Source organism: Homarus americanus, unplaced genomic scaffold (assembly GCF_018991925.1).
Source record: "Homarus americanus isolate GMGI-L3 unplaced genomic scaffold, GMGI_Hamer_2.0 scaffold19318, whole genome shotgun sequence".
NCBI classification, from domain to species: domain Eukaryota; kingdom Metazoa; phylum Arthropoda; class Malacostraca; order Decapoda; family Nephropidae; genus Homarus; species Homarus americanus.
In genome coordinates this window covers 2,751,609-2,775,764 of record NW_024732238.1, presented here as the reverse complement: position 1 = coordinate 2,775,764, position 24,156 = coordinate 2,751,609, and the positions used below count along the sequence as shown (strand labels likewise).

Sequence of the window (24,156 nt, the reverse complement as noted above, 5' to 3'; positions counted from 1 at the left end):
GTGTGGTGTTGTTACAGTGTGGTGGTGTTGTGTTGTTACAGTGTGGTAGTGTGGTGGCATGCTTTTGTGGTGGTGTGGTGTTGTTACAGTGTGGTAGTATGATGATGTGGTAGTGTGGTGAAGTGGTAATACAGTGCTGTGTGGTAGTGTGACAGTATGCTAGTGTGGGAGTGTGGTGAGGGCCATAGCCATGTACAAATTAGGACTGGTGGTGGTGGTGTGGTGGCCGGGCTGGTGGGTCTGTTTATATGGTTACATCACGATCAATAGAACACTTACTGTATCTACTCTAATTGTTAATACCTCTCTCTCTCTCTCTCTCTCTCTCTCTCTCTCTCTCTCTCTCTCACGCAGTCATCACAACTAACTGGAGATAACTCATCATTCATCCTCGTCTGCCAATTGACTAGAGGAGGAGGAAGAGGAGGAGGAGGGCAGAGTGTGATAAGGGAGGAAGAGCTTGACAGGTTGACAACAATGAGAGAGAGAGAGAGAGAGAGAGAGAGAGGGGGTATCGTCAATAACATTATACCAGTGAAGGACAGGTGAGGTATGGCACCTAGGTGTCACACGAGTTAATTATCTACACCTGCGTCATAATGATCACCTGAAGATTACCCACCCCACGCTAATGGTCACCTAACCTAACCTATCATGGTGGTCGTGGTTCGATTCCCGGCACTAAGGGGTGAAAATTGTTTACATTCTCCCTTTATCTTCACAGTAGGATGACCAGCCAGGTTATTTACACCAAGGACGGGGCAGTGGGGGAGGGAGGGAGGGAGGACAGGTTGGGACGGAGGGAGGGGAAGGAATTGTCTGGGGTCGATGGTTCAGGACATTCGTTTGTGGTCTCTCTCTCTCTCTCTCTTTCTCTCTGCCCTAAATCGTGAAAGGTATAAAGTGGTCTATCAACTAAGCCCCGCCCATCAATGGCTTCCCTCGTCTCAGAAGGAGTGGCGACAAGTTACTAAGTGAAGTCTGTCGCCACTTGGGAAAAAAAATCACTGCCATTTTTGTCCTTTTTAATGATGAATATAAAGTTTTTTTTCTTTTCATTGTTAAATATATTTTTTTTCTTTTTAACATTAAAAAAAATCTTACATGAAATCATTGTATTGATCTGACAAAGTCGGTTTTTATTAAGTTATAAAAAGTAAAAAAAAAAAAAGACTGAGTTTATGGATGTAGCGGCCCCAAGCTGTTAGGAACCGGCAGCCAATCAGCTTCAACAAACTGCGATGATTGTTAAGAACGCCACAAGTGGGAGGAGCTGAATCAATTGGTTAATTAATGTGGAGAAAACATGTGGAGATGGTAGGTGGAGGAGAGGGAGGAGTGGTGGAGGAGAGGGAGGGGTGGTGGAGGAGAGGGAAGTGGTGGAGGAGGAGAGAGGAGGCGTGGGGGGAGAGAGGGAGGAGTGGTGGAGGAGAGGAGGTGGTGGAGGGAGGAGGAGAGGGAGGGGTGGTGGAGGAGAGGGAGGGTGGTGGAGGGGGAGTGGTGGAGGGAGGAGAGAGGGGTGGTGGAGGAGAGGGAGGAGTGGTAATGTACATCATCCCAAATAAGATAACAAGATAGCATACTTCACACACCGCCACTAAGATAACTACGTGATGTACATTATATAACCCAAAGATAATAAGATACTGTAGTAATATATCGGGTTTCTTCCTTCATCATCGTATACAGGAAGTCGATATCGCTTTTCGATTTGCTGTTGCTGTCATGTGTGTGTGTGTGTGTGTGTGGACGTTTAGGCAATGGATGTATGTAAGTCTGTGTATGTAGTATATAACCTACCCTGACCTAACCCTAACCTGTGTAACCAGGATGATGTTAAATAACTCCGGGTCAAGCAACAGAGTCTATGTAAACACCGCTTTGTCTGGCCTCATGAAAAGTCCGTGTTTGGTGATGATGATGGTGATAGTGGTGGTGTCAGGAGATGGTGGTAATGGTGGTAGTATCGTCAAGTAATAGTAGTAGTAGTAGTAGTAGTAGTAGTAGTTAACACCAGAAAATGCCATCAAATATTATGTAGAAAAATCCCGAGTCGGCACCAGCAGGTAGGAGAAGGTGAGGTGCCAAGTAGTGAATAATTGTAAGGATTAAAATGAGAGAGGGAGGAAGAGAAGGGAGAAAAAGAAGAAGAAGAAGCCAAGAGAATCGATAATAATAAGAAGAGACTTACAAACAATAAGATGAGTAAGGGAGAGAGGAAGGGAGGGAGGAGGATATGTTCAGGGAGGTATTGATTACACAGGCTTCCCTCCTTCCCTCCCTCCCTCTCTCCCTTCCTCCCTCTCTCCCTTCCTCCCTCTCTCCCTTCCTCCCTCTCTCCCTTCCTCCCTCTCTCCCTTCCTACCTTCACCCCTCTCTCCAACACAAGCCAATTCTCACTCCTTTTCTCCACCATCTGCCAGCTCTCCTTCTCTCCTTCCCTCCCTCCTTCCTTCCCGCTCGCCTTCTTTCCCTCCCTCCCTCCCTCCCTTCGTGAACCACTGAACCTTAGGATGGGAAGCGAGTTTTGTATCCACTCGTCCATTAACACCGGTAGAGATACTGGGTTGGAAAACGACAGACAGACAGACAGACACAGACAGACACAGACAGACAGTACCTACATTATATAGACCCTCCTGCTGCACTGTGGGGGGCGTGGGCGGGGGGCGTAAAGAAGAAGTGTATGTAAGCGTAAGAAAAAGTTGGGGGAAGAATTAGTGAAAGTTGGAGGGATTATGTGAGGGAGGGAACACAATATATAGAGGTAGTCTGTAATGACCTCCTGCCTCCCTCTCTCTCTCTTTCTGCCTCCCTCCCTCCCCTCCCCTGCCTTGTAGGGAGTAATGGAGGGTAGTAAACGGACTGTTCTCACCCCCCCCCCCCCAGTGTTACCCTCCTTGACCTCCTTTGGCACTGGCTTCCTGGCACCCCCTGTGACTTCATGAATAATTACACACACACACACACACGCATACACACACACACACACACACACACACACGCATACACACACACACGCATACACATACACATTCTTGGCAACAACAAAATACCACCATTTTATTCTTGCCTTCACCCGTCCACGGCGGTGTGTGTGTGTGTGTGTGTGTGTGTGTGTCACGACGGATCGCTGTGTACGTTCTGAGGTGGGTGTGATTCAGGAGAGAGAGAGAGAGAGAGAGAGAGAGAGAGAGAGAGAGAGAGAGAGAGATGACACAGGCGTTAAGAGAGAAGGATGAAAGGAGTAGAGAAGGACTTGGAGTGAGAGAGGTGAGGGGAGGGAGGTAGTGGGAGAGAAAACAACACAGGAGGTAGTGGAGAGAGAGAGAGAGAGAGAGAGAGAGAGAGAGAGAGAGAGAGAACTTTTGTTTTGATCTACCAGTTGGAGAGACACTTGATGATACTCCATAACCCGACCATGGAGAGGGGCAACGGCTTCTCTCTTGTTATCCTCTCCTCTTCCTCGCCCTTCTTCCTCCTTCTCTTCCTTCTTCTCTCTTTCTCTCCTCCTTCATCCTCCTCTTCCTTTTACCTTCCCCTCCTCCCTTCTTTCTGTCCTTCTCTCCTCCCCTACCCCCTCTCTCTCTTCTTCTCTTACCCTTACTCCTCCTGTTATCTCTACCTCTCTCTCTAGGAGGGGAAGACGAGGAGAAAGAGACAGATAGACAGAGAGAGACAGAGAAACAGACAGAGAGAGAGAGGGAAGTAATAAAACAGGTGATCAAAGGAACTAATAAAAGCGAGGGGAAGGAATGATAGAGAAAACGTGATAATGAGAAATAAAGGTAATGAAAAAGGTTTATTGGGAGGGGAAAGGAAGGAGAGAGAGAGAGAGAGAGAGAGAGAGAGAGAGAGAGAGATGCTACTCGCTGGGGTGTTAATAATAATAATAATAATAATAATAATAATAATAATAATAATAATAATAATAATAATAATAATAATAATAATAATTAACGGTTTACTGAAAAAATTCTGCTGAAAGTATACATTGGACATAAATAACTTATTACATACATTGACATTGGTGGTTAACAAAAGCCTTCATTAGAGAAAGGTGAAGGAACATACAGTGAACATACAGATTAATGTTTACACACGTAGATCATGAAATGGTAACTTCTGGCGAGAACTTGTTGATATTCCGGTGGGGAGGAGCGTTCAGGGGAGGGAGTTGGTATGGGCCAACAAACCAGTTGACCTGGCTGCTGCCAGAGGGGCGCCAAGTACGTCTTGACCCTTCGGTGTATGGAACACTTGTCTTACCTTGATGAAAACGACAGGTACTGTAGAGAGGTAGATATTTTGCCGTCATTACTAACTACTACCACCACTATCCCACCACTACTATCCTGCACAACCACTATCATTACCACTAACTGTCCTACCACTACTACTACCACCACCACCCTCCACCACCACTCCACCCTCCGCCCCCCAAATGCACTACTCCACCCCCCACCACTCACCACCACCACTCCACCCCCACCACTACCACCACCACTCCACCCCATCCACTGCACCCCCACCACTACCCCCACCACTCCATCCCCACCACTCCACCCACTCCACCACCCCCTCTACCACCACCGCCCACTGTGCCACTTAACATACTAATATACGGGTCTCCCTCACTTTACTAAATTAATTAACATCAATAAACCTCTCGGACGATACCCTCACTTCTCTCTCTATCTATCTCTCTTTGTCTATCTATCTATCTATCTATCTATCTATCTATCTATCTATCTATCTGTCTGTCTGCCTGTCTGTCTGTCTGTCTCATTTATTTCGGATGCTGTGTGGGAGGGGGGGGGTCGACCATAAACTCAGACATATATTAGTAAACATTTCCCTCTAAACTCATCTCTCACTAAGGCTCTATTTACACCTACACATGTACACACACACACCTACACGTACACACACACACCTATGCACGTACACACTCTGCTGTTATGACTGTATGTGTAAAACCCTTATGCAAACACGATACAATAACCTAACCTAACCTAACCTAACCTAACCTAACCTAACCTAACATTAATTTTTCTTATTCTTCATCTTCTCCACCTCCTCTTCCTTCACCCTCCTGCCTCCCTCCCTCCCTCCCTCCTTCCCTCTCCCAACACCATCGTATCCACCATCCCTGAAGATAAGCACACACCATAGCGCTTCACTGCCAGACTGTGATAAGAATAGCGTCCCTCCTTCCCTCCCTCCCACCCTCCCTCCTCCTCCTCCTTCCCTCCCCTCCCTCTTCCTCCTCCTTCCTCCTCCCACCCCCTCCTCCCTGCCTCCCTCCCCACCCCCTCCTCCTCCTCCCTCCCCTCCCTCCCACCCCTCTCCCTCCTCCCCTCCCTCCTTCCCCTCCTCTCTCCTTTACATCACCCACCCGGAACGTGTCTCAGATGGCGGCTGGAATATGACCCTCAAACCTCCTTCGTCAGAATACAAAGGAGTGCCAGTATCAGTGCCTTTGCCACCAGCCTCTGACCTGAATCATATGACGGATGTATTTTTCAACGGATCCCCCTTCCCTTCCACTCCCTCCCACCCCCTTCCCTTCCACTCCCTTCCCTTCCTTTCCCTTCCCTTGATGTGGCTGAGGTGGCTTTGTCTGTGACTGAGGAACTAGAGTCGTGTGTGTCTGTATGTCTGTGAGGAGCTGAGACGTCTGTATGTCTGTGAGGAGCTGAGACGTCTGTGTGTCTGTAAGGAGCTGAGACGTCTGTATGTCTGTGAGGAGCTGAGACGTCTGTGTGTCTGTAAGGAGCTGAGACGTCTGTATGTCTGTGAGGAGCTGAGACGTCTGTATGTCTGTGAGGAGCTGAGACGTCTGTGTGTCTGTAAGGAGCTGAGACGTCTATAAATATGGGAATCTAGTGAGGAAAGGATAACAATAACTGAATGAAGTAAATTAAGTCAGGAGTTCGCTAAGTTACTCAATGAACAAGTGAACTATTGACATGAAACTCAAGGACTCAGGAGAGAGGTGTGGTAGGCGTCTTGTTGTTGGCCCAGTACACTGCCAAATGTCAAAGGGACTGATACTACCTCCTGATAACACACACACACACACACACACACACACACACGTCATGGGCTTACTCACCATCATGTTCTCTCTCTCTCTCTCTCTCTCTCTCTCTCTCTCTCTCTCTCTCTCTCTCTCTAACCTAATCTAATCTCTCAGGTAGTGTTATGGTGTTTAATTATTAGATTAGATTACAAGTAGGTTAGATTAGGTTAGATTAGATTAAGTTAGGTTAGGTTAAGATCGAACTCTGGCTATCTGTGAGAGAGACGAACATGGGTGCCAGTGTACCACCGACCACCCTCAAGAGGCACTGGTTTAGGCACTATGGTGAATTGTTTAACTGGCACACTTCCCTCCATCCCTCCCCCCCTATCCTTTCTTCCCTCCTTCCTACCTTCCCCCCCTCCCTTCTCCCTCTCTCCTACCTCCCCCCTTTCCACCTTATTTATTTCCGGTTACTTCTTCACTGTTCTCATCCCACCAGCCTTCCATCTCTCTCTCTCTCTCGCTCTCTCTCTTATACACAAATGACTCTCCACAAGGGGTAATTTACCTCTACCTGCCTAATTAACTATTCATTATTCATACAGGTAATTACTGTCTTGATATTTAATTAAACTATGCTTTTCCTCCCTGCCTCCCTCCTCCATGGGGGTAAGTGAGGGGGTGGTGGTATTGGGGGAAGATGGAAATGTAGTAATGGGAGGTGGGGGGTTAATGGGTGTGGTGGTGAGGTGGAGGAGTGAGGGGAGGGGATGGAGCTAGCCAGCTACTCCCTGACACAATAAATATTACTACACGCCAGAAGGAGACGCGAGAGGAGGGTCGTGAAGGGAGAGTGAGGAGAGGTGAGGGGTGAGGAGTCTTAGGAGAGAGAGAGGGGAGGTAAGAGGTGAGGGGAGAGTGTGGGGGAAGTGAGAGGTGAAGGGGGGGCTGAGGAGAGAACAAGGGGAGTCAACAGAAACCATTTACTTTAAGCTATTTGTGCTTATACTCTGAGCAGCTGTGCCAGAGAGCCCAAACCGAGGCGCTGGTGGTGGGGCAGATAGAGACACAATCAATTATCCAACATCAGGGAAACAAATGATGTGAAAATATGGAATTGTTGTTGTTAAGACGATGTAAGTTTCCTCAAGATGTTTACCCCAACCTCGATTGAAAAAAGATAGTGATACAAATGATAAGAAACACAGCCATAACTCATTAAAGACTGATAAATTATGGAAGTCTTAGTCAGCGACGATAATATGAAGAATTTGGTATTCGTGTGAGGCTGTGTGGGCCATTACCCCAAGAGGCCCGTCCGCCTCACAACAACTTCTGCAGCAACTTACGAGCGATAATGAACTGATATTAATAATTCCTCTTTATTCCAGTGCAATATATTCCATGAAAATATTTGTTGATAAGGAAAATTTCGTTTACGTGAGCTTCGAATAAAACAGTGAACTACAAAGGGCTAAGTTAAGTTTGTCTGTGTGTAGTGTTGAGTGTGGTAATTATATCACGCTCTTCAGAAAACGATGTCGTAAGAATAAACTAAACGAGATGTGGAATTGAAAAGAAAATGGTGTTTATGTGGACGTGTAGAGCAGACGAGAACGTGAGGAGTAACCCAGCGGGAGTGCCACCTACCTCCTCCCTCTCCTATCACCTACCACCTACCTCCTACTTCTCCTATCACCTACCACCTACCTCCTCTCTCACCTATCACCTATAGCACCACCTCCACCCACCACATCACCACCGTCATCACCACCGTCACCACCACCCTCACTCCCTCCTAGACATGCCGGGCTTAAACCTTAATAGTGATATAACGAAACACATCTCACCAACTTCGCCTCAGTACTTACAGTGTCGCTGGTAACTATGAACTGTGAACAACTATGTGACGATCAGGTAATAAATACTATATGGGATGACAGAACATCATTTTGTTGTGCAAGGATGAGTGAGGAAGCAGTTATGGAAGCAGTCAGGTAACCTTTTACCTAAGAATGAGTGCTAGTGACCTGCGCCGGGTGGGTTGCCCTGGCCTAAGAATCCTCCCCCGTCCAGTGGCCTAGCAGTGTCCAGGTCACACAGTGTGACCCTACAGTGGGAAGGATGTCGTCAGGGGCGGTGCAGCGGGAACCCTCAGGGGCGGCTCAGGGAACAGCCTCCCCTCAACAGTTCTACTCTCATGGTATCGATGCTACACACGCCTGTACCCAGAAGGAGGTGAGTGAAGGAGGTGGAGACAGGGAGGTGAGAGACATAGTTGTGGTTCAGATGTGAGATGAGGGATGGGAGGGGTGTGAGGGAGAATCCTGAGTTGTGAGAGGGAGGGAAAGTCATGAGGTGTGGGGGAAGGAAACAGGCATCGTGAGATGTGAGGGAGAGACATAGAGAGAGAGAAGGGTAGAAGACATTTGAGAGTGACGGTAAGTGATAATGACTGTGTACTGCCCAGGACACAGTCATTATTTTATCTGTATTTGTAAAGTAGATCAAGTGGTGTGGTGAGGGCAGGTCTTGACAGCATGACACGTATCTTCTTATTACTGGCTGAACCAAGGCAATGGAACTTTTATATCGCCCGGTGAGGAACTTTCTGAAATTGTTATTGTTAATGTTCTACAAGGTGACAAAAGTATTATGTGTATGTATTCGTGTTGTAGAAAGGGGTTGTTTATCTTAGGGGTGACCAGACTACCATTACATATTTGTTTGAAAGTAGCTGAGTATTCCAACAGCCTGTGTACAAGGGCCGAATTGATCTCGCGAGTGCGGAGGTCATTTAAGGACCTTAGTTATTGAAGCAGTAATAACATCATTGTATCGATTTATTACACCATGAACAGCGTAGAAATATCTCGCATGAGAGTAATAAATCAGATAAAAGGCGCAGCTGCATATGATTATTATCAAAGAAAACCTGATACACCATAAAGGGCAAGTTACTCCATCCATATGAATCAGAGTAACTGAGGCAAGAGAATGTCTGTAGTCCGGTGAGGAAATGGTGGAGAAATAATTAACTCATTCAGTCAGGCAGGAAAGGCTGGCGAAGGGCTGGTTATGCTGCCAAAAATAACAACAGCTGGACGCGGGTCTTGCTGTAACCATTTCATGATTGTTTTTAATATCTCGCTATACGTGTTGTACCATAACTCTTGCAATACTACAGTTAATAACAATGAGGAATTTACATCAACATTATTTAAAACATTGATGAATTAACAATATAATTTGTAACACGAAAAATGCTTCACAAATATTCTTTTTAAGTCCAATTAGGGAAGAAATACGCTATTAGATATGAATGTGAGATACACTTAAGAAAAAATATTAAGAGTTGATATAGAACCGAGGATATATTTTCATAGCCGGAATTGTCTGTACGAATGAATCCACCACACCGCTGCCTGCATCTGCCGCTGTCAGAGACTATTCAATGTTTCTGCACTAATATTCACTCCAAAGTAAGGATAGACTCCAGAAACATTGTTAACTAACTATTGTCGAAGCTTAATAAGAAGTTCTGCTCCCAGTAAAGTTTGTTGATGACAAATATACGTTTGCATAATGTAATACATGAATAAGTAACCATCTAAAGCACACACACACACACTGTATGAGTGTGTGACCAGCGACTGAATGAGTGGTGGTGGAGCCGTGAGGTTGAGCCACTACAAAACAGTTTCCTCCTCGACCTCCCCTCCTCGGGAAACCTCTTTTTCAGAACCAACTCTTAAACTTTAACTTTTTATTCATCGCCTCGTTCACGCTCTCTCTCTCTCTCTCTCATATAGATAACGGTTAAAACAGAACCCTAACTCTAGCGATTTAATTACTTCTTGACGAGGGCGCGAGGAGGTCGAGCGTCAAATTTCTCACTTTTATGCCCTTGGGTGATGCATTATAAATATGACTACAAAGGCCTCAGCGTGTGCTCACGTCGAGGATTTCAAAGAACTGGCATTTTTAATCGTTTCTTTACCCTCCTCCTCCTCCTCCTGGCTACGACGCCTACTACCAACTATGGATTATTTAAGTCAAGTCTGAATGAGAAGGGTAAATGGGAGTTCCGGTGGTTTCTGTGGCACCCACTATAATTATGTTTTAGAGGAGGTAGAGCTATACAATGTATTTGATGCAGCGTCGTTCTTTATTACTTCTATATTGAGCAAAGAAGTGTTTGCGGTATGCATTTGCAGCATGCGTTTGGGTTAAATCGTCCTGAAAAACGGACACCCCTGTTTCCATATGCATGCAGCTGTCTTTCTGTTAGCTGGAACAGGACAGGAAAGATGGCTCCTTGTCATCGAAGCTACGAGCCTTACATGAACAGGTTGATTTGCTGCTGAATCGGACCAAATACGGACCCTACAATACCCTGGTGATAAGAAATGAAAATGTTTGGTTATTATTGGATTGACTTATTATCACACTGACGACTAAATACATTGTCTGGTGTTTGGGAGAACCATGTGAAGGGGAGAAGTCTGAAAATCTATAATACCTCATCTGTCACTTGTAGGGCTATACTGAGTGACCTATTATTCCTGGCTATAATCTCTTAATTTCACAGCTGCCTTTACGCCCATATTATCACACTAACTAAATTGTCGAATGTGTGTGAAGAACCTTTACAGGGGGGAGATCTGAACACCCATAATGCATGGGAAGGAACACACCAGTCATTAGGCTATACTAAATGACCTATTATTCCTGGTCATATCTTAATTTGTTTCTCGATGCATATTGCTGGGTTGCGTTCTCAATCGCTACAGGGAGCGATTTAAATGTACCGCAAATGCATAACGCTAACGCAACTGTGCCAGTGGAAACAACCGTGTACATTTCAATATGATCTATTTTTGGCGCTACCGCTAACGCGTGAATGGAATCCTAGCTTAATTCTCACACTCAAGAGTCATTGTCAAAAGTGCCGACTTACCACAAGTGACCATTGTGGAAACGTTAAGGAACAAACAGTTCACTTAAAAACTTGTTATATCATACGCATATTGTGAACTCGAATTGCGAGAAAAAGAACATTTCAAAAATTTTTTGAGGGTGCAAGAGCACCTACCCCCCTTGCACCCCCTGCATGTGTAAAATTAGTTATTACGAATAGCTAAGCTAACATTCTACCTCCTGTTATTTTACAAATATAATTAAGGCTTATCCATAAATTTGGTATGTTGTCTAGTTAATAAAATGTGCAAGTGCATGGTAACAGTGATTTTCTTTGCCTAAAAATGATAATGGAATAGAAACACATCACTTATGAACTGTGAAACAGGAGTGGAACCTAACAGCCAACCCAAATCTTAACTTATACTAATCTAATCTAACCTATCCTAGCAAATTCCAACTTAATTTTTGTAACCAAACCTAACTAATCTTAATGTAATCTAACCAAACCTAATATAATCTAATCTAACCTTACCTCACCTAATCTAATCTAATCTAATCTAACGTAACCTAACCTAACGTAACCTAACCTAACCTTACCTTACCTTACCTTACCTTACCTTACCTTACCTTACCTTACCTTACCTTACCTTACCTTACCTTACATATCCTAATTTAACTTGACCAATCCAAAAAACTAAGTAGCGTTCCTAATAATCTTGAAATCCATCTATTTTAATCTATTTTTGCTAATAATCTGAAACGTAGAATTATTTTTGCAAAAATTTACTAAATTTCCATTATATAAACATTTTGTTAGTAAAACTTTATAGCTGAGGTTAATTTCTTTAATAAAACTTTGTCCTGAATTAGCTGCATGATAATTATTCTATATACTTTTATTATTATTATTATTATTATTATTATTATTATTATTATTATTATTATTATTATTATTATTTTTATTATTATTATTATCAACTGAATCTCGAGAATTTTATCTTCTCAATCAACAGTTCACACAATTCTAAGTCACTTTTCTTCTATGACGTTTCCCGCACAAACAACCTTTATTATTATATTATTTGTTATTGTTATTGTAAGCCATTTAATTAAAGTGTTACTCAGTTGGTCTGTTTAATACTACGGTAACAACTTTAAACTCATTCAAAGTCATTTACTTAACGTATTTAATCTCATTCAAAACCATTTAAATCTTTCATTTAAATTCACTATGAACTGTTTATTTACATTCGTTTTCTTTTATACTATGAAAGAAAATGAAAACTTTGGATGGAAGACTTCTTTATTTTTTATTGTGGGTATAAGATATTGCAATTATTTTACTTTAGTGTACTTGATTTGTGTAGTTACCCAAATATCATTCTATTTATTAAGATTTTTAAAAAATAACCCATAAATAACTAAGATATGTTACAACATGTCTTCATTCTAACGCTGAAGGCTGTATTAATTGTACAAGAGTTACAAGAGTCTCATATGATCATCATTGTTGTTGTTGTTATTGACAGCTACACCTGGCGGCGCTGGGGTCCCTCAAGGGGGAGATCATGGAGCTGTCCTCCAGGCTTAAGATGATCTCCCAGGAGCGAGACATGTTGGAGAAGACCCTCACCGTCACCCAGGTTGGTCTCCTGTACTGCATTCTCTCTCCTTCCTTTTCCCTTATTCTACCTCTTTCTTGTATTGCCTCGCACTTACACTGTCTCTCCCTCACACTGCCATTCCCTCACATTGTCATTCCCTCACATTGTCTGTCTCCCCCACATACTGTCTCCCCCACATACTGTCTCTCCCACATACTGTCTATCCCACATATACTGCCTCCTCTTAGTATCTCTTTCATTTCTTTAAGGGGAGATTTTGTGTTGCATGTAAATAAAGAACCAAATGTATTGAATTATGCTTTAATTGGCCAATCCTTGGTTGGATATCATCATTAACTCGTCCAAAAGTAAGGTTCTTTCTCTCTTAAGAATGAAATGCTGTAATAATTAGCAATATGCTCCGGCTGGTATTTAGGGAGTCAATTTGTCACAGATATTCAAGGTGAAAATGAATGCGATATTAACACATGCATGTTCGTGTCTCATCACTGCTGTCTGGATCATCTAATGGAAGTATTTTCAAGGCTAAATTTGAGTGTGCAATTCATTCCCTCACTTTTTTTATTTGGGGCCTCAAATAAGGGTCATAATTACCTTCGAACAAACCATAAATGGGAACTTAAACCATTGAGAGCTGTTTCTGTCCTTATTGAAGGGCAAATTACCAGCCAATTATCCTTGTATTTAACCTAAAGGTGACCTCCTATATACCACAGCTGGAGAAGGTGAGGGTAGAGCGTGAAAGTGAAGACCGTCTCGACTCACAAGCTCAGCGGTACGAGGAGCGACTCACTGAGCTTCACTCCGTCATCGCTGAACTGTCTCGTAAGATTGACCAGCAGAGGATCAATGTCATAGCTGAAGAGGAAGTGGTGGTCGAGGAATATTCCCAGTCAGAACTCTCACATGACCAACACGATGCTACGGGTGAGTGAAAGATGTTCTATAATGCTTAAATTTTTTGTTTGTAAGCTAGAGTGGAGATTCTTCATGTGATCCCATAAATTAGTAAATATATAATATATATGTAATGAACTCATCTCCCGCAGAAGATTCAACGAGTGAAGCCGTGGAGTCAGAGGAACACATGGAGGAGCCACGAGACCACACGGCCACTGACGCCTCCACCTCCTGTGACATAGATGACCGGGCTGTCGAGGTACTGTTCTGAGTGACCTCTTTACATAATCTAGGTTTGGTGGATTTTGATAAGGTAGAAAAATTCCTTTGAAAGTTATGAAGATTGTGTTTATGTATGGATTATTGAGATCACCTGAAGAATACCCACCCAGGATAATTTCACCAAGATTAACCACACTAAAGCTACTAAAACCTTCCCTGACCTAACCTAATCTCATCCCTAAAAATAGCATTAGGGTGGTTACTCTTTAGGTGAAATAAGCTGGGGTGGAGATTCTTCTGGTGATCCAATTATTGACTTGTTTGTTAGTATACTGTACAGATCATGCTATAGTAGGGTGGTTCAAGCTAAGACCAAGAGACATTACTGAAAGATATAATAGAGTTAGTTTATGTATGTGCTTAATTATGATGGAAGCCAAGAGGCACTTATGATTTTACACCCATTAAATACAAGATTATCCTGAACAGTACTACAGTAGATATTTTATGAACAATTTTTATTTATTATCCAGTTTAGAAAGGGATAACATTTATTTTATTTTCAGTGTTTTGTCACATAAGTTTTTTCTATTTTTCACCTGTGCTGTATAGATATATACTGTACTGTATACTGTACATAGTAAGACTGTGCCATTACAATAGATGAGAGCAGCTGACAGGACCATATCACAACAGGCTGGTGAAGGAATAGCAGACCTTGATGTGAGTGAGTGTCCACGAGGGAGCGGAGACACCAGCAGCTGCCGGGCGTCGGGGGACGATGCTTGCCGGTCCCTCAGTGCCCTGGAGGAGGAACTCAAGGTCCTGCGGGAGGAAAATAATAGCCTGCAACATGCTCTGGCCCTTGCCCAGCACAACACCTCCACACACCGTAGTACCATCACTGCTCTCACCCAGGAGAGAGATGCTCTCTGTAAGAAGGTAAGAGAAAGTTACTGTGTGTTTGTGTGTGAACAAACATACACTGATGAAATAGTTTTATACACGCATCAAGAAATTCTGGACTTACATTAACAAACTGCAGTACCTAATTATCTTTAAAGGAAAATTACAAATACAATATAGTAAAAACTATTGTATCCATTAATTTGTGTACAATATGATTATTATCCTTATTCCTGTACAGCCAGTTAGTGTACATTTGGAACTATGACAATATTTTTATTAAAGACACCATATACTGTACTGTATATCTGTTACAGTTACGGGAATATCAGAGGATGCAGCCCGCTATGCCTCCTCAAGCCCTGCAAGTTGCTGATGCAGTGACAGTACGAGGGCTACGGGGAACACCTCTGGCGGCCTTCACCGTCACCTCTGGGGGGTCAGGGCTCAGCGGGTCAGGACCGGGCACTGTCTCTCCCTCACCCTCACCACAGCCACCAGAGAGCCACACACCCACCCAGGACGACACACCTATTATATGTAGATTAGCTGAACGGGTCAGACTAAAGAAAGTAAGTTACTAATAAAGTGTTCAAACCTTGTTTTATAAAACACTGTAATATACTTAACCTCATGGTTACCCCCAGCTTATTACACCACTATGATGCTAACCGAACCCCCTCTGGTAGTAAAATAAACTGTGGTGCTAATATATATTCATGTGATCCATGTTTATAAGGATGGTGACCTTATAATGTTTTGTTTGGTTCCAGGCTGAGAGTGGAGACCTGAGAATAACAGGGACAGATCTGAGTAGTGTGGGTGTGTGGACAACCGCTGTTGCCGAGCAGTTAGTCGCAGGTGTACAGGAAGACAGTGATGCCCAGGAGCTGTACCATGCTCTGGCTACTGCTGGGGGAGCATTAGCCCCTCATGAGAGGTTAAAGGAGTTTGAAGTGGAGATAGAAAGACTTCATGCAAAAGTGGACCATTTGAAAGCACAGAATGATGTGTTGGCCATTACTCTGAGTGAATCTAAATCACACTGTGATCATTTAAGTATCCTGATGGGTAAATATGAATCAAACTCTATAGCATTACAGTTAGCAGTGACAAATTTAGACCAGACTATAGAAGCTTACGAAGTGTTGGTAGCGCTACTAGAAAGTGAAATTGGTTTATTATTAGCGAGCTGTAAAGCCGCAGGTGTGGGGGTGAAGCGGACTGGTGGTGGTGCAGGGGGGGGCTGGAGCTATGCTGACCAGGATGATCTTGTGGCTCTAGTAAAGAGAGCACAGGAACAACGAAGATCAACAGAAAATGTTGCTCGTCACCTGCTGTCTCGCCTGGACCGATCAGAGTGTCAACAGTCGGACACAGAGAGCTGGAATGAAGCTGGTATCATCCATAATACTAGGTAAGTCCATGTTGCTGGTGGCATGAATTATAATGTACTGTACAGTGTACCAGAGCTTCTGCCCATCCTCTGGTCTCAGCTGCATTTTCTGGGCTGGCACCCTGGGTGTGCAGTGGAAGAGGGAAAGGAGACATCCCATTTTGATTTTACCCAACAGTTGCCAAAATTAATTATGATGGTAATGATAACCACAAAAAAAAGATGCTACTGGTGTGTCCATTGTTCAAGATCATAATTAAGTACATTAGACACATTACTGTACTGTAATTATTATAAACAAGTAAATTTGTTCACTGTTCTATTTATTTATTTATTTATTTATTAATTATAAACAGGTAAACTGATAACTGTTCTATTTATATATTTATCACAAGCAAGTAAACTAATAACTGTTTTATTTTTCTATTTATTATAAAGAAGTAAAATAATGATCTGTTCTACTGTACAGTATTTATCTATTATTATATTTACTGTATTATAAACAAGTAAGCTAATAACTCTTCTTTATCAACAGTACGGGTTCATCCACATCCAGCGGTGTTGATTCTGATGTGAGTCGAGGAGAGGAACACCGACTTCGCGAGACCATCAACAGACTCAAAGACGAGCGAGGGCATGTGTCAGCCTCCCTCCTCCCTCTTGAGTCCCTCCATGTCGACCCCCTCACCAAACACTATCCTCTCAGCCTTAACGATGCACACAAACTCGACCTTGAGAATGCTGTGTTGATGCAGGAGTTGACAGCAATGAGAGAAGACCGTGCTGAACTCAGAGCCCAGGTGAGGTCACTACAGTAAAAACCTCCATTTAACGGACTTCAATCTACTGGGTATAGTCTGTTATTTGGAGTTTGCACATTTGATGAACCTCGATATAATAGACTGTACTCTCCCAAATGCTCACTCTGTTTTATGGAAGTTTTCACATTTAACGAACTCGATATAACGGAAAACACTCTCCCATATAGTACTGTACATCATGTATGCCTTAGATTCCATTACAAAGTTTATAAATTAGATTTTCTTTTAGTTATTAAGGTATTCTTTTTTATTTTAAGCTAGTGGCTGAGTATTAAGTGTGGGTGAAGTGTTGTGTTGAAGGAGTTTGAGATACTGTACTTTGGGCATGTGGAAAGTATGGGAGAGCTCAATTTGGGTCAAGAAATACACAAGACTTCAATATAGAGAGGAGAAATAGTGGTAGTCTAAGAATGACATGGTGAGAGGTCGTAAGAAATGATGTTGAGAGAGGCTGGAAGAGACCACACATTCACATTACATAGTGGTAGTGGTTATGTATACAGTACTGTGAATTAATATGGGTCTCTCAGTCAGTATGGAGCTTCATGGTGTCATAAACTAAGGCTATGATCAAGTGTTTATGGAGTGATTCAATCCTTTTCTCTCACTTCCTACTCTTTCAATCCTCACAACCACTTCTTCAGTATGTTATGTATGTTTCACCTTGGTAATGTTAAACTGATCATGTATTCAGGGTAATGGTCTGCCTCTCCTGGTGTTACAAGACAGAGGGCTCTGTTTCCGCTCTCTAGCAGGCTTCACCTTCCTTTTGCCTTCCCTCACTTGTTTTTTCTAAAATTTTCACATTTATTCAAAATACTACAGATAGATTTACATGTTTTATGAACAAAGATGTAAATTAGCTACAGTACAGTATTTTATTTTCTAATATAGTTTCAGTGTTTTTTTTATAATATTTAGGGGAATTTATCTGATTATGAAACTGAATATTAAAAGGATTACATGATCATTGAGTATTTCTTGTTCTTAGTTGCAAAATTAATTTCATAAATCATGCTTTTTCAGGTTTATCTTATGGAGAGAGAGAAGGCAGGTCTGGAGCTGAGAGTAGGTACGTGTGAGGCTCAGGCAGCAGCTTACTGTGCTACTATTGACCACCTTAAGTCAGAGCTGGCACAGGGCCGCCCAGGAGGCAACCAGGTGAGCTCTTACACTGTAGTATTGTGACTGTCACAGCTTCAGTCTCCATCTTTTAACTGCAGTCATTTATTGAGGATTAACTTTCATATCTGTTTTTCTTTATTACCATATATTTTGATTTAAGTTTTAATTGATTAAGTGGTTTACTTTAGTCTAGTGCCATTATCTTCATTTTTCCATTTAATTTGCATAGATTGTGACAATGTCTTCAACTAGCATACCACACTTATCCCTTAACTGCAGCTAAGGATTCCCCCCACTCTGCCTTCTTATGAACCAAAGTGGAACACATGAAACATAAAACGTTCATTGATGATGGTTGCCTTTTAAGGGTTAAGAAATTGTTATAATTGATTTTAAGTTAATTTGTTGTTTGTGTATAACCTCAGGATGGTGAAGGAGACGGGGACAGCGGCGTTGACTCGTCTTCCCCGGAGATCATGGAGGCTCTTAGACGAGAGAGGCAGCTGAAGGGTCGAGTGCAGGACCTGGTCACCACCCTGGAGAAGGTGACCAAGAACTCTGAGGCGAGACACATGCAGTCACAAGAGTTCATCAATGATCTTAAAAAGGCTAATGGGTAAGTCTTTTATACAGTTATTAAGGATAGCTACACTTTCATTCATCTTGATGATAATTTTCACTCACATTCTCGCACTACAAAGTAAAGCATCTTATCTTCCCACCTAACCTCTGGAATTCCTTTCCATAGAGCATTGTTGACGGCCGTGGATCGACTTAAAAAGAAGTATGCCTTAAAGGTGAAGAGAATGGAGCAGCAAATGATGGGTATGGTTGACAGACATGCCCACCAGGTGAGAGATAGTGCCACAGGGCATATCTGAATCTTTTGGATGGCAGATACAGTACTCGGTTTTATATGTGAACGGATTAAACAGTTTGAAGAGCTTGTGGGATTTTTTAATTGCAGTACACTTGTATGTGGTGTACTTAGAACATCAGTACACCTGTATGTGGTTTTCTTAGAACATCAGTACACCTGTATGTGGTATACGTACTTAGAAGCTTGGGAGACCAAGACTATTTAATGATTGAGTACAGTACATGGTTATTATAAGATTTAAAGGAGTTGAGAAAACTGATAACTCATGAGAACAAAAGATGGAGAGATTAAGTGTTGGATGAGAAGTTGAGTCAAAATAGTTTACTGATGATGTTACTTTTGAGGTACAGTATATAAAGTAGAAATAATGACATTTTAAGTATGGGGTTGGAAAACAGCCTAGGTACTTAAACCAAAAATCTTATACTTCATTCCAGTAAACTTATTGAAAAAGCTTCTCATTTAAATTTAATTTATGCATTTTTCTTTCAGGTTCGAGTTCTGAAGCAGAAGATCTCCACGTTAGAGGATGACCCGAGCATCAGACACACACAAATGATCTCGACTGCCAGTGAGACATCACTCTGAGGACATAGATCGGTTAAATACATATAATTTTTAACTTTTGTTACTTCTCTCATTGTTAAATTGAGGCTATGAGGGTAAAAAGGGAAGGTCAACCAAAATAATGTTTCGAGATATGAATGATTTTGTTTTGAATGAAAATGGACTCAAATACAATAGGAAATTTAGTGCACTTTCAGATTATGTTGCATCAGACAGGTTTAAGTTGGTTGATTGGCCCCTCTTACCCTGAGTGCCTCAATTGTAAAACTTTTTTATAATAATATTCCATTCATTGACATATGGTTTACAGCTACAGTTTGAGTGCCTCCTCCTTCACCATTCCAAGATTACAATGACTTAGGATGTATGAAAGTTCTTAACTGATGTAGATGAAAGACAAATGTACAGTTTAATTACTGTAAACGTAATAAATATGTTGGAGGTCACAGACAACGTGTAGAAAATCAGAGGCGCACAAGTGACTACAAGAAAACTGGCCCTTTTTATTTTTTCTATTGAGTTAAAATTTCATCTTAATTACTTATACTGTATTGTATAATATTGGGATTCAAAACTTTAAAGAATAAGGAATGAATAATGTTTTAGTTACTAAAGTCTTACGGTATCAAGAAAAAATTTACAGCATCCTTGAAGACAAAATTATCTCTTAATTCAGATAAAAAAAAAAGATGTATTATCAAAACTAAAAATCAAAAATCAGAAATGGCCTTATATATATTTTTTGGTCTGCTACATTACCATCGAGAACGGTCAACACTGTTTCTGACTTTAGTTTTGGAGAATCTTTGTTGCCCAGAGTGTGTGATGGACTGCTGACAGGTTACACAAGCACAGAACCTCAGGAAATAATCAGGGAAAATCCTATAACTGAAAACCTGTACTGAAAAAATTCTTATGGGATAAATAATTAAGTGAGATGAAAAGCAGCTAATGAGAGTTTGGAATGTTATGGAGTAGAGATCAACACAGGAACATGAAGTTATTTAACAGGGCTATTGTGAAGACCAGACACCTTCGCTTATCTCACATGATGGTTAAACACCCTAATAAGGTTGGGAATCTTTAGCTGCCAGTTAAGGATTAATGACCCAAGTAAACTAAATTGGGGTGCCTAATCTAAATGAGGTCCCTCAACATATGCAAATCAAAGTTTCTCACTGAAAGGTTGGAAATTTGCAGTGTGCTACAGTATTTATCAAGCAAAGGAATACAATAAAAGTCATGGATTTTTCTCGTGTATAATGTACAAATTTTGCTTCATGACAGGCTACAGTATTTACCTTCAGCAAACACAAACTTATAGTACCCCCATATAATGAACATCCTCAGTATATTTTTCTGTGAATCCTTTTGTGGATTATTTACTGAGTGTGGCCCAGGTAGGCTGAGTGTGGCCCAGGTAGACTGAGTGAGGCCCAGGTAGGTTGAGTATGGCCCAGGTAGGTTGAGTGTGGCCCAGGTAGGCTGAGTGTGACCCAGGTAGGCTAAGTGTGGTGCAGGCTGTGAAGCAAGTGAAGTGAAGGGTGATAGACATCATTTGTTTCTCAACTTTTACATCATTATTTTTTACTGTGGAAAGACAATATTAATTTTCTTTATTGTGGACTCATAAATCTAGAAACAGTAATCTCATATTGTTGAAAATAATGCTAAAGCTGATATATTACACAGACATTTAGTAAAGATTATTAATATTTCATATACAAGTCATGAAATCATTGGGTGCCAAACTAGTCCAAATGCATTATTAGGAAAATAAATCTGTAAAGTACAAAGTTGTTGCAACTCCTGATACTGTAGTCAACAAGTATGGTAATCTACCTGTTGATGTAGGTACAGTCTGCCTGCACTTGTACCTGGTACAGTGGCTGGTGCATTCTGTGAGATGTGGCAACTCTGTAGAATGCTTCTCTAGCATGCTTAGTGTGGCTATTATTATGAGGTTCCTTAAGGCCATTCCAGAAGTCTTAATACGACGTAAACAAATCCGCAGATGCCACATCTCACAAAACACACCAGCCACTGTAGTAGCAAGTATAAGTGCAGGTGACTGTACATAGTAAGATGGTAAATTATTGTTTTGTTCTGTTGCATTACTCACACTGTGGGTTCGGTACTGTTGTGTGTGCACCGTCATTTTCAGCAAATGAATTTATGTTTAATAAAAAACATGGAAAAACTTGCTGGATATTATGGCTGTACAGCGGGAACCAGAGTCCCATAGTTCAGTATTAGACATCATAATAAGAATAACAAATAGTAGAAAATATTTTATTCCATGATAAACCTGACACCAAAGTTTATGTCTGGTTTTTCTGGGACGATAATCATGGGATCTTCTTATTAATTTGCTTATTGTTTATGGATTCTCACGAGGTCCTTGGAGATTGTTCCTTCCTAATATGTGACTCATCCCTGGCTGGCAAATTAACCTGCTGGTGGCCACACAATCTAGTACAGTATAACAACAAGCATATTAATTCATCCCTCCTGCACCAATCTTTTGCACAATCAGTCCAGTAACTAATGCCTTGATCATGCAAAAACAAATACATAATTGATAACTGTTCATTTCTGGGGATATCAGGATCTGATAAATGCATGTTATTCATCAGCTTATAGATGTCTTAGTGAGACACAAACATGTAGATATCATCCTCTATTGTTCTGGAGAAATCTGAGTTTTTACGTTTATTGTATATCCCTGTGCCAGAATGTGATGTTGCTAAGTACAGTACTTTACTCTCCATTCTAAATGATGCATCAGACTAGTAACTCAGCTTCTGTAGGATTACAGTACAGTATATAAAAGTGTCAGTAAGATTGCATGTATCTAGTTACATGCATCTCCCCCCCCCCCAGTCATGGCCATGAGGTCTTCTATACGTATTTGTTTTTTAATTTCATTGTAAAATTTTAGAGTATTTTAACCAAGTGAAGTCATTTTCTACATTTCAATGAGGACTGTGGAGTCAAATGATTTTCATTTGGACACCTATTAACATGCAATTTTCTTTTAATAGGCTTACTTGTTGTTTTTATTTTAAATGCACAGTAATATTAAAATACCAAATGTACTACAAAATCTAGTGGCCTCTTTTGTGATATATAAAATTCCTGAAAATTGCTTTTTGTGCATATATTTTGCTGCAGTATAAAGAGCATTCAACGTGATAATAATAATGAAATTCAGCGTTAGTTGGTGTTACCAGACAAGCGACAGAATGTGTGACACAACATACAGGGATAATGTGTTGGCACGCGAGTCAACATGCTCCTCAACGCTGTACAGTACATATGTGCATTTAACAACATTTCTTCCACTATTGATAATTTATGTCCGTAGTGCATAAAGTTTGTTTTTATACTAAACATTAACTAGAGATAGAGTGATAATACAGTATTGATGAGCGGCGACCTGTAGAGAGAGGGTAGGAACAAGTGTTGATAGTATATATACACACTGCATCTGTGATATCACCTGTGGTAAAATGCTGAAGACTTAACACTGTAACACAAGGCTGTTGACAGAAAGTTACACCCATTGTAAGTTTAATAGTTGATGGACTGGTGTAATTACTAACATTGATACATGCTTAAAGACCTTAGTTGTTGAAGTGCAGTGATAACATAACATCAATGGTATCATGAAATGGTCTTCAAATTATTAAGTTTATATATTGTGTTTACTTCACTTCCATCATCCTTCCTCATATTATTTTGTATTTATACATTAATAAGTATTTTTGCATGCTTTAAAACATCTACTTTACCTTACCTGAAATACAAAGCAATAATACACAATAAAGATCCTTCATGTGGACAGAAGAGGATCATGTTAATGATAAACTTCCTTTATCATCAACAGTTTTTAATTCTGTATATTAGCCTCATGTCTTATGTTTAGTAGACCAGTGCTAAACAAGAGCTCGGAGGACAAAGTGTCAAACCAACATATTCAGAGTTCCAGTGTTAAGTTTTCATTATTTACTTACTATTGCTGACAAAGCAATTCAGGTGATACAGAAGGCATCTTTCTGTACGCATTATGAAATTAGTTTATATGTAAATTATCTATGAAATTGTATTATAAAAATAGACTAACTTTGTATTGAAATACAATATAATAAAATAAATGAAAAGATAATGTGGTTTTGACTTTTCACCTGTTTTGTTTTCGTCTATAAAAAGAGAGAGAAGGATGAGGGCTTGAAGGTGGTGTTGTGGCTTAGGAGGAACATGACTTTCATCCTGGGATACAAGGCTGAAGCAGGAGGAGGTGGATCTGACTGGGTCTCGTCCCCATCTTCCTAACACCTACTGACCGCTACTCGAAACAAAACTAAAATACAAACATCCTGCCTCACACCCACACCAGCTTTGCACTTTCACACCAGCCTCAAACTACTTTCACTCCCTCACACCTCCCTCACACCCTCACACCACCCTCATACCTTCACACCACCCTCATTCCTTCACACCACCCTCATTCCCTCACACCACCCTCACTCCCTCACCACCCCTCACATCACCCTCACTTCCTCCATACCACCCTCATTCCCTCACACCACCTCATTCCCTCACACCACCCTCCCTCCCCTCCACCACCCCTCACATCCCTCACTTCCTCATACCACCCTCACACCACCCCTCCTCCCTCCACCACCCTCACACCACCCTCCTCCCTCCACACACCCTCCACACCACCCCTCCCTCATCCCACCCCTCCCCACCCACCCCTC

General features: G+C 41.6%; 1 protein-coding gene across 6 annotated transcripts in view; it reads left to right on the top strand.

Annotated features, from left to right (window-relative positions):
- The window catches only part of LOC121868303 (colorectal mutant cancer protein-like), a 46,956-nt gene extending 23,395 nt beyond the window's left edge, over window positions 1-23,561 (top strand). For 2 of the 6 annotated variants that reach the window (XM_042368769.1, XM_042368768.1), the window contains exons 2-13: window positions 7,420-8,266; window positions 12,481-12,594; window positions 13,293-13,503; window positions 13,626-13,735; window positions 14,362-14,640; window positions 14,922-15,176; window positions 15,378-16,021; window positions 16,536-16,800; window positions 17,848-17,982; window positions 18,372-18,562; window positions 18,695-18,797; window positions 19,319-23,561. In XM_042368769.1, the coding sequence (XP_042224703.1) occupies window positions 8,153-8,266; window positions 12,481-12,594; window positions 13,293-13,503; window positions 13,626-13,735; window positions 14,362-14,640; window positions 14,922-15,176; window positions 15,378-16,021; window positions 16,536-16,800; window positions 17,848-17,982; window positions 18,372-18,562; window positions 18,695-18,797; window positions 19,319-19,414 (2,517 nt within the window). In that variant the 5' untranslated portion in view covers window positions 7,420-8,152 and the 3' untranslated portion in view covers window positions 19,415-23,561. The remainder of the gene's footprint in view (window positions 1-7,419; window positions 8,267-12,480; window positions 12,595-13,292; window positions 13,504-13,625; window positions 13,736-14,361; window positions 14,641-14,921; window positions 15,177-15,377; window positions 16,022-16,535; window positions 16,801-17,847; window positions 17,983-18,371; window positions 18,563-18,694; window positions 18,798-19,318) is intronic. The other 4 variants (XM_042368767.1, XM_042368764.1, XM_042368765.1 and 1 more) reach the window with 4 other exon arrangements.
- Window positions 23,562-24,156: the final 595 nt, after the last annotated feature.